The following is a 9,727-nucleotide window of genomic DNA, read 5'->3' on the forward strand; positions in this document are numbered from 1 at the left end:
ATAGGACCCAGTCCCTTCTCTTTCCCTAACTCTCCGTTGCTCAGTCAGCAGCAGTTCTCAGCCTACATTAAACAATATCAACTCACCAAAACACTATTGTTTTTCTAGATTTTTCCACATACCTAGATGGTTTTTAATGAAACTAAACTAAAACAGTTAACTCCAAACTGGGGAAAAACCTGTGTAGATCAACACTTAAAAGAGGTGATGGTGGTTTCTGAACTGCTGGAAGCTGAACTCCCTGCTCCATCTAGCTTTTTCCTCTTCAACTCTTACTGCTTTTTGTCTCAGTTCTCACACACTCAGTTCTTCATCTTCTGTATTCTTCACAGTTTCTCACTAGGATTTTTCACTTTTGGCAACAAAAAGTGAGTTATTAGGACTCCAGGTTCAGGGAGAAGTCTTTGATACAAACCCTGTGTGCCAAGAAGGAAGGAGAGGGGAGAGACTGTGAAAAAGCCTCTTCCCACACTTGTTCCTTAGAGCTTCTCTGTGAGAACAAGACATTTCATGTTAACATGTTTTAGCTGAGGAAGTAACATATGCATAATTGAAAAAATCAAATACTAAAGAAAGATATACGATCAGCCCCTCTCCCTACATTCATCTCAACATTTCCCTACTTCTCAGAGGCAAGCACTTGACAATATTACTGACATGCAGTGTTTTGCTCACCTGTTCCAATTAACACGTCTGCTCTGTCTTCCCACCCGTACTGGCACATACAGATTTACCTCAATCATACGGACCTACTTTGTATTCCATTGCAGAGATGCGCCATAATTGAAAGAAATCGTTCTCTACAACTGGACCTTTCCTTGATTGTGAATATTTTAAATATGCAGCATATTTCCAGTGATATATTCTTTTCGGGAACATCTTCCTTGACACTTTAAGTTCTCCATGGAGTTAAGCGAAATTTGAGATTTTGCAACAGTGTCATTCACAATTTGAAGAAACCAACATTTCCTTTTATTATTTTAAATTTCTTTATTCTTATCCTTTAATCTTACTTGATATTCATTATTATTATCTTTGTAAATCCAAATCTTTGATCATAGTTTATAAACCAGTAAAGCAAATCTGAGTTCAGGGGAACCGGGCTCGTGATGCAGCAAAGTCTAAGTGGCCATTGACAACGAAGCTCTAGCACACATTAAAATCACCTTTAAAATAATTTGAGTCGATAGGAAAACATACTTAACTTCCCCAAATTCCTAATAGGCGTAGGTTTTAAGAACCCTGGAAGGAAAACTAGGACCTTTAATAGCCTTCTGGTGTCAGATGATGATGATGGTGATAACACCCATGACGATGACAACAGTGACAACAAAACTGGTCACTTTTAGGTTCTCAGAGTTCAAATAATCTTCCATAAGAAAAAAATATGTTTTAGTGTGTGAATCAGTGAATACTTAAAATTTTGCGAGAGGTTTAGAAAATTCATGCTAAGAAAAGGGGAAAATAGTCTGTAAAAAGGCTACTTGGAATGTCATGGGATAGTCATTTAACATGTGACACTCCTGTGTCAGCGAAAGGGCCCGATCTTTTCCTCCTGCTTTATACTTCCCTAGGAAGAACTTTTACAAACATTCGAAAATCTTAGATAATAACTGGGTCAGATTTTCAGACACATTACTTAACCTGAACAATATGTTCATAAATTATAACATATGGAAAGATATTCTCTAAGATTAGGGGTATTACTTTTTAGAATCTAATTTTTTTTAATATTTTTTCAAAATTTTAATTTAATTTTTTTCTTTTTTGAGGCAGATTAGCCTTGTGCTAACATCTGCCACCAATCCTCCTCTTTTTTCTGAGGAAGACTGGCCCTGAGCTCACATCCATGCCGATCTTCCTTTACTTCTTATATGTGGGACGCCTACCGCAGAGTGGCTTGCCAAGCAGTGCCATGTCCACACCCGTGATCCGAACCGGCGAACCCCGGGCCGCTGAAGTAGAATGTGTGAACTTCACCGCTGTGCCACCGGGCTGGCCCAGATTAACGGTATTGACTGTCTAAATTTACTTGTTAATTTTGGCATCTAAAGTTGTTGCACATAGTGGATACTTGCGCATGGGGGACACTTAAAGATAAATGAATCTTAATTTGATTTTACTCTGTTGGCTGGGTGTTGGGGCCAGCACTGACACTGCACTAGAATCTAGCAGTCATATTCCAAGCAGGGTCATACCATTAGTCTGAGTTCTCACAAAGACTACAGAGAGTAATGTTGGAGAACTAGCTCACTTGAAGATGCTTGCAAAGAATTTTCAGATTCACAGTGTGGATGTATATTTCCTTTCAAGAGTTCTTTTGCTTTCTGCTCCGAGAAATGTTTTGTGGTTTCCGAAACCCACTCCTGTCCCTGATAAGGAGAGTGCTGAGAAACAACGTACTACAGTTAAAACAAAAACAAAGAAAACCAAGCAAACCCCATAACCATTGGTTTTCCAGTGTGTTTCACATGAGAATGTCTCACTCATTTCTTAAAAGCCAAAGTAAATTGGTGTTATAGATTTTCAGGAGTGAAAAGGTCTTTCAAATATTATTTAGTCTACTTTCAGAGAAAATTCTTGAATCCTCTCCACACCGTGAGCATGTTACTCTGTTTCCACTAAGGGCTGTACTTCTGAGCAATGTCTTCTTCGAACAAAGCTGGGTATAAAGGGCTGGGCAATCTTCAACAGACTCAGAACTAGAACCATCCAGTGCTCCAGAGCTGGTGGAGGTGGGTTTCAGGGTACTAGACTCAGCTGCAGGTGCTGAGCGCGCATCAGGCTGGCAGGCCGAACCCGGACTCTCACGGTTATGGAACACTGGAGCAAGTGCGGGATGGTCATCAGTCCCTGGTAGACCCTTGATTGGGGGAGCACAGTCGTGGCAAACCCACGAGTGGTGTTTAGAGACACAAGCTCTCAGGATGATGGGTCAGGATGCAGCTCAGGCTGTAATGAGTTTCAGGGAGGTGATCGTTAACTACACACTCTGGTCTATCAAGCCCCTAAACCTGACCTTCCACCTGCAGCTCTGCCCTCATGATGTGCCACCACCCTCAATGGTCCCATCACTGTGACTTTCTTTCCAACTACAGAATACCTTTGCACCCCAGAACCTTGGTCACTCAGATTTCTGATTAAATGTCCTCTCCTCATAGAGGCTTTCTCAGGACACTGTGTTTCACATGATTCCATTTTCATTCTCTGCGTAACCTTGAGGACCCTCCCCTCATTATCTACATCCTCTCCACTATAACGTAAGCTCAGTGAAAGGAGGCTGTCTGTTTGTCTTGCTCCTTATTGTATCCAGTGATCCAGGCACTTTTATAAGTACCTAGCATATTCTCGGTGCTTACTAAACACTTAAATGAATGATTGAATGATCAAATGAATTGACTAATAAATTGGTTAACAAATCAATTACTTTAGCTGGGATAGGGGACTGATTAGATCAAAGTTTCTGTGACTAAACATATTTGAAACCACATCCTTGACTAAATAGCAGAGCTTGGGAGAAGAGGAAGGCCATCACCGGACGCAAACCTCTCAATAAATGAAGGGAATGGAAACAGATGGCAGGAGGGAGGTTGGGGAGGAGGTTGTGCTGAATAGCTTGAGCCTCAGTGGAGAACAATCTATTAGAGGGTGGGGGAAAAGCCCAGATTCACACATAGCAATGGGAGAATGCCAGCCTCCCTCTTGTTTTGAGAAATGTGAGAGAAGAAACAAACCTCACTCAACAGGATGAAAGGGTACACTGTAGTTAGGTTACAGTTAAGGGAGATTTGGCTAGAGCCATGTGCAAGGTTGTGGGTATAGTGGGATCTGTTCCTGATGGATATGGAAAGTGTGGAGGGAGAGGCAACATCTTAGAGGAGTGGGGTGGGGGTGAAGAAGAGTCCAGCAGGAAGAGGAGCAGGGTCACCCGAGGGACTACTTAGCAGAACTGATTTGCCTCAAACATGAAACTTCACTGCAAGTTCCCTGGGAGCCTGGCAGTACGTGGTCTAATCTCAGAGAAGACGGCCTCAACTGTCCTGCATGACCATGGGGTCCCTGATCTGGGGATGGCTTCTTAACACTCACACAGAGAGAATAGCTAATCATCAAAATGCTGTGGAGGTTGGTTTTCTGCAGGCACTGGTGCAGGAGGTTGCCAAGAAGGCAAGTTGGACCAAGAGAAGAATAATACATGTCTCACCCCTCCTCTCACACTGACTCAGTTCCGTGGGCCACTTATTCTTCCCAGATAAAAAAGGCCAAGCTTGTGGATCAGCACCAACAGCATCCAGTTCACTGTGACCCGCCCACCCAGAATCTATATCCAGAGACCCTCCTTGTAATGAGGCAGACAGCTAAGGGCACACTGATTCTCTTAAAGTAGTAGAGGATTGTAGAGTCACTAACTACAATCCTTGGTCTAAAATCGAACATTCATTGGGATTCTTAACTTATGTACAGCACAGTTATTTGTTGCCTATTCCCAAAGTTGCAACATAAGAGGTAATCCCTCACGCTGAGTACTCACTTAATAAGCTCACCCCATGTGTCAAGGTGCTTTACATAAGCTATTCAATGCACTTGTCTCAACAGCCCTGAAGAGGCAGCACTACAATCTTGCTTCCACAGATGAGCACACTGAGTCTTAGTGGGGCTAACTTGGCAGACACACACACAGACACTCTGCACCTGACTCCGATGCCTGTGCTGTTTCAAGTGCACCTCTCCTCACTCTGGAGCCACACAGAGTAAGGCTCAGTTTCACACAAGAGGTTACAGTTTGTGACAGAGCGATGCTGTTTTGAGAAAACCGAAGGTGGAGGAAACAATATGGCAGTTAGAGGTAGCTGTAGTTTGAAATTTTGGGGTTTAATTGGTACATTTTGAACAACCATACTCCCCCCACTCATTAGCTTGGTGGTCACTGGGTAAGAATTTGACACTCCTCCAGCTACGGACAGTATCATGACACACCTGGAGGAGGAAAAGGGGCAGAAGGCAATACAATATATTCAGTCTAGCATCCTGTGGGAGAATTAGGCTGGTGGTTCTGTCCAGAAGGGGGACAGGAAGGGGACAGAACATCATGGACATCCTAGAACTTGTTTTGGGCATTGTTTGGTCTTACTAGGAGTTGGCTTAGGAACTGGGGCGGCTGCGATAGAGGAAAATCTGGCTGTTCCCCAGTTTGGCCAGGTCAGAAGTATTGTTTCCACTGGGTGGCTGCATTGGGTCAGGAAGGGCAAGGGAATTGTTCTAGTTGTTTGTCAGTCAATTGAGGAGACAAAGGCCACCAGTGCCGCTTCCTCAGGAAAAGGGTGGGTACTGGGGAGGTTAGTGGTGCGTGTGCCTGGGTCTGCTTGTCAGCCAGAGGTGTTTTGGTTGAAATAAGAAAGCGAAAGCTCACAAAAGCCGGAAAGCCCTTCTGTTCCCAAAGCTGCTTCTTATCAGGATGGAAAGGCCCAGCCCCGAGTCCACCCAAACCATTCCCGGCGCAGGGCAGCGAAGAAGCAGAAAGATCCCGACATGGCCACGACATCCTGGGGTAGCGCCATAGCGAGGTTTGGGACGGTGCTAGCAACGTACCTCAAGCACCACAGCAAGTTGGGCTGTGGGCTGGCGTCCCTGCTGACAGCGAGTGGGGAGCTCATCTTCTCCACCGTGGTGTTCCAGTGTCCCTGCAGCGCCGCCTGGAACCTGCCCTACAGCCTGGTCTTCCTGCTGCTGCCGGCGCTGGTGTTCTATCTCCTGGGCTGCGTGCTGAGGACGCGCTCCTTGTGCCTGCTGTGCAGCTGCTGTCGCACACGGAACGCCGGCATTAACCGCTGCGACCTATGCGACGAGTGCTGCAGGGTCAGCGGGCCCGCCGTGGTCTCGTCCGTCACCTGGGTGGCCGTGGCGCTGCTCGGGGGAGCCGTCTACGAGTGCTGCGCCAGCGGGTCGACCTTCAAGGCGGATAGGCTCTGCGTTGGCCGCAACTCCAGCTGTGCGGCCCAGCTGCCGCTGGTGCCCTGCCGACAGGCACAGGACCCCTTGGTGCAGGACCTCCAGAAGGTGCTCAGAGCCGAATCTCAGGTCAGGAGCTGGCGCTGGGTGCGGTTGGGAGGAGAGGGGCGGGGCGGACGGTGTGGGGTCGAATTTGGTGCCCTTTCTCCAGACAAATATCATCCAAGACAAACTGGAGAGGCGATTTGCATCTAATGAGCTGATAGGCGAATATTGAAATAAAACGAATGAAGAAGAGGCAGCCACTGTCCAATAGCGTCAGGCACCCGCTCCGTGCCAGACACCGCGCTGGGACCTTTAGGTCCTACATTATTCTCTGACGTCTTTATAGCGAACACGCTGAGTCTAGGTCATTGTGTGTCCAGCCGGAAGAAGGTAGAAGAATTGTTACGATAAAATCAGTCTGCTTGGCTCTAAAGCCATCATCCCACAACGCTTCTGGGCTTATAAAGCTCAGAGGTTCTTGAAAATGAATGCTTGTTTCATTGGATTTGCCCAAGTCCCATGTTTTGAGTTCTAGAGGAGTGACACGTAGGCTCTTCCCTGGGCCCTTGACATGACTTGGCAAATGACTGACTTGTCAAGCAAGCAGCTGTGCTGAGGGGTGCGGGAGGGTATTGCCGCTTCTTTCTCTTAACAGAGAAAGACCCCAAACTGTTGCTTGTTCATCATCATCACTTTGAGTACTTCCAACTTTATCTGAGGACTAAAATTTCTCATGAAAATGTGACTAAATTGCTACTTTGTTGTGTTGTCCTCAGGTGGTGGGCTGGAGCCTGATAGCAGCTGTTATCCTTCTCTTTCTGATTTTTACCCGTGTCTCCCACCACCGAGCTGGAGGTAGTGTCCTGCAGCTGAAATTTTGGAAAATCTATTCGGAAGAGGAGCACCAGTGCCTTAGGACGCAAGTCACAGAGCGTGCGACCAAATTGGCAGACGAGAATGTTAGATGTTTCTTTGAGGGCTCACGGCCAACGGGATGCAACATCCCAAGCAAGGAAGACTGGCAGGAAATTTCATCACCATATCCTTTCAACCCGGAGGACGAGTACCTCAGCGCATTGCACAGATCTGTTAACGAAATACAGAACAGGCGTACTATGAACTCTCCTTCAGGAGGTGAAGTGGTTCTTCGTTCTGTCAGCTCTCCTTCAGGAGGTGAAGTAGTTCGTACTCTTTGCTTTGATTTATCTAATGTGGAGGCCACTGATGAGTTATGACCTTACTAATGAATGAGAAAAAAATTTGAGATACTTACCTGGCAGGGGAGATACCATGATCCCAAAGGTGGTTTGCCCAGGGCAAGGCTTATCCATTGTACTCCAGATGTGCTGACCACTGCGATTTCCCCAAATGTGTGTTTCTGGTAATCATGGACCTTTCTCGTGGGGCGTTTGTTTTTGTTTTCATAATAAAAGCAAAAAAGAAAAAACAAGCAAAAAACAAAAAAGAAGTTCTGGGGCCAGCTCTGTGGCCGAGTGGTTAAGTTTGAGCTCTCTGCTTCTGCAGCGTTGGGTTCACTGGTTGGGATCCTGGCCGTGGACCCAAGCATTGCTCATCAAACCAAGCTGTGGTGGCATCCCACATAGAAGAACCAGAATGACTTATAACTAGGATATACAATTATGTACCGGGGCTTTGGGGAGAAAAAGGAGAAGACAAAGATTGGTAACAGATGTTAGCTCAGGGCCAATCTTCCTCACCAAAAACAGAAAAAGGACAAGTAAAAATTATTTTGAATCATTGCTTCATTAAAAAAAATAAACATTGGTATTATTTATGACTGCTTTTGGTTTTGGTCCTACAAATGGTGGAAACATAGAATTTTAAATCAAATAAAAGTTGAGAACTTTTCCTCTTTACTATATTAATTATACAAAAAAGGAAGCAAGGTTAAATGATTCCTTCAAAGGGACAAACTGGAACTGAATCAGAAGTTTTATATCCCAGGTCTAGGGTCCTTTTTCTGAATAATAATGCTGCTTTCAAATAAAAGACTTTAGTAGCAAAAACAGCAAAAGAACAATCGAACTTCCGACTGTTCTTTCAGGTTATCTGATGCTAATGTCAAATTCACTCTCTTGCAGACAGCACATTGCTTACAACTTTAAAATACTGGCATTTTATGGCTCTAATATGGTTTCTAAACAAAAATACAAGAACTCATCATGAAAAGGAAAGTAAATTCTTTTAAACGTCATATTTGAAAAGCTAGGATAATTGTTGGCATAAATGTTGTTTTCAGTTTGTAGAATCAGAAGGAAAATTTTAAAGTTGCTTATTATAGTAAATTTAAAATATGCGGAAAAGTAGAGAGGATGGTATTGTGAACCCCCATGTAGTTATTATACAGCGTCAACAGAGTGGAGAAGTCTCATAAAACCCACACCGTACAAATACATAGAGAAATAGAAATTGTGATCTGATTTAGATTAGGGGAGGGGGGAGTTGGGGGAGTCTGTGAGAAACTGTTATGTGTAGAGTAGAAAGAGAGCATTTCAGTTTGCAGGAACAGTGTGTGCAAAGACTGAGGTGAGAAATCGCTTATCCCAGTCGGAAGCCTTACAGGCAACTGGAAGAACTGAGCAAGGGACGGATCGTGCAGCCCCTTGAAGTCACGCAAAGGATTCTGGTTTTCATCCTGTAAACGTTTTAGGAAGATTGATCTGTTTTTCTTGTTGAAAAAGGAATGGCGGAGGGAAGAGGGAGAGCCAAGGTGGAGGTGGAGAAACTCCTCGGGAGACCACTGCGGGGAAAGAGGCGGGAGTGAACCTGCACTGGGTGGACGGTGATGAAAATAGAAAGAGGAGAAAGATTCAAGGGAGATTTAGAATGTAGGCAGGACGGGATTTGTTGATGGAAAGGATGCAAGGATTTATTGAGAACAATGCTATCTATAGGCACAAGTCTGTTGAACAATAATGCAAAGATGTTTCAGGGAAGATAAGATTGTCATTCCTGCCCATCCCCCAAATTTATGGCTTTTCGTGCACTTTTAAAAATGAGATAATTAGGGGCCGGCCCCGAGGCCAAGTGTTTAAGTTCGCGCGCTCTGCTTCAGCAGCCCATGGTTTCGCTGGGTCGGATCCTGGGCGTGGACATGGCACCGCTCGTCAGGCCACACTGAGGCGGCATCCCACGTGCTACGACTAGAAGGACCCACAACTAAAAATACACAACTATGTACCTGGGGGCTTTGGGGAGAAAAAGGAAAAATAAAATCTTCCAAAAAAAATGAGATAATGAAAACTTTGAAACAATTGAGCACTGATCGTGTTTAGTCCTCCTCCTCTCTTGGCAGACCCTCCTGCCGGCTTTTATCTACCCTTCATTGCATGGGGCATTAGAAAGAGCTAGTCTGCAGGGCTGGGTATCTTGTTGTGGAGATCATATATTGTAAGAAAATTGGCAGCAGAAACTGCATGATCGCTTTTTTCCCATTCCCTAATCAATAATTTTGAAAATTATATTATAGCTGCTTTCATTTTTGCTCTATTTATTTCACTTTGCAATTTCTTTTATAAATTCTTCCTTTTCAGTGCTTTTTTTCTGGCCTACTATTTACTGTACTTTCATTTTCAATAGGATCCTATCGTCTCCATTTTGTTGACTTATGCTTGACTTTCTCTTGCACAGTCTTTAATAATTATTCTGAAAGTATGTACGCTTCAGATAAAAAGTGACATTGGTAGAGAACTGTGTGAAGTAAAAAGTACTA

General features: G+C 44.5%; 1 protein-coding gene across 1 annotated transcript; it reads left to right on the forward strand.

The window, feature by feature from the left end:
• Window positions 1-5,261: 5,261 nt before the first annotated feature.
• On the forward strand, window positions 5,262-7,863 carry LOC103549659 (calcium homeostasis modulator protein 6-like). Its single transcript, XM_008518150.2, has 2 exons — window positions 5,262-6,078; window positions 6,771-7,863. The coding sequence occupies exons 1-2, from the start codon at window positions 5,530-5,532 to the stop codon at window positions 7,227-7,229; spliced, it is 1,008 nt and encodes a 335-aa protein (XP_008516372.2). The 5' UTR covers window positions 5,262-5,529; the 3' UTR covers window positions 7,230-7,863.
• Window positions 7,864-9,727: the final 1,864 nt, after the last annotated feature.

Source organism: Equus przewalskii, chromosome 9 (genome assembly GCF_037783145.1).
Source record: "Equus przewalskii isolate Varuska chromosome 9, EquPr2, whole genome shotgun sequence".
In the NCBI taxonomy this organism is placed as follows: Eukaryota; Metazoa; Chordata; class Mammalia; order Perissodactyla; family Equidae; genus Equus; species Equus przewalskii.

What these genes read in the sequence shown, in the direction of transcription:
- LOC103549659 (XM_008518150.2), top strand. Translation starts at nt 5,530, where the DNA reads ATGGCCACGACATCCTGGGGTAGCGCCATAGCGAGGTTTGGGACGGTG. An exon ending in TGCTCAGAGCCGAATCTCAG is followed by an intron (nt 6,079 to 6,770) that starts GTCAGGAGCTGG and finishes TGTTGTCCTCAG; the next exon opens with GTGGTGGGCTGGAGCCTGAT.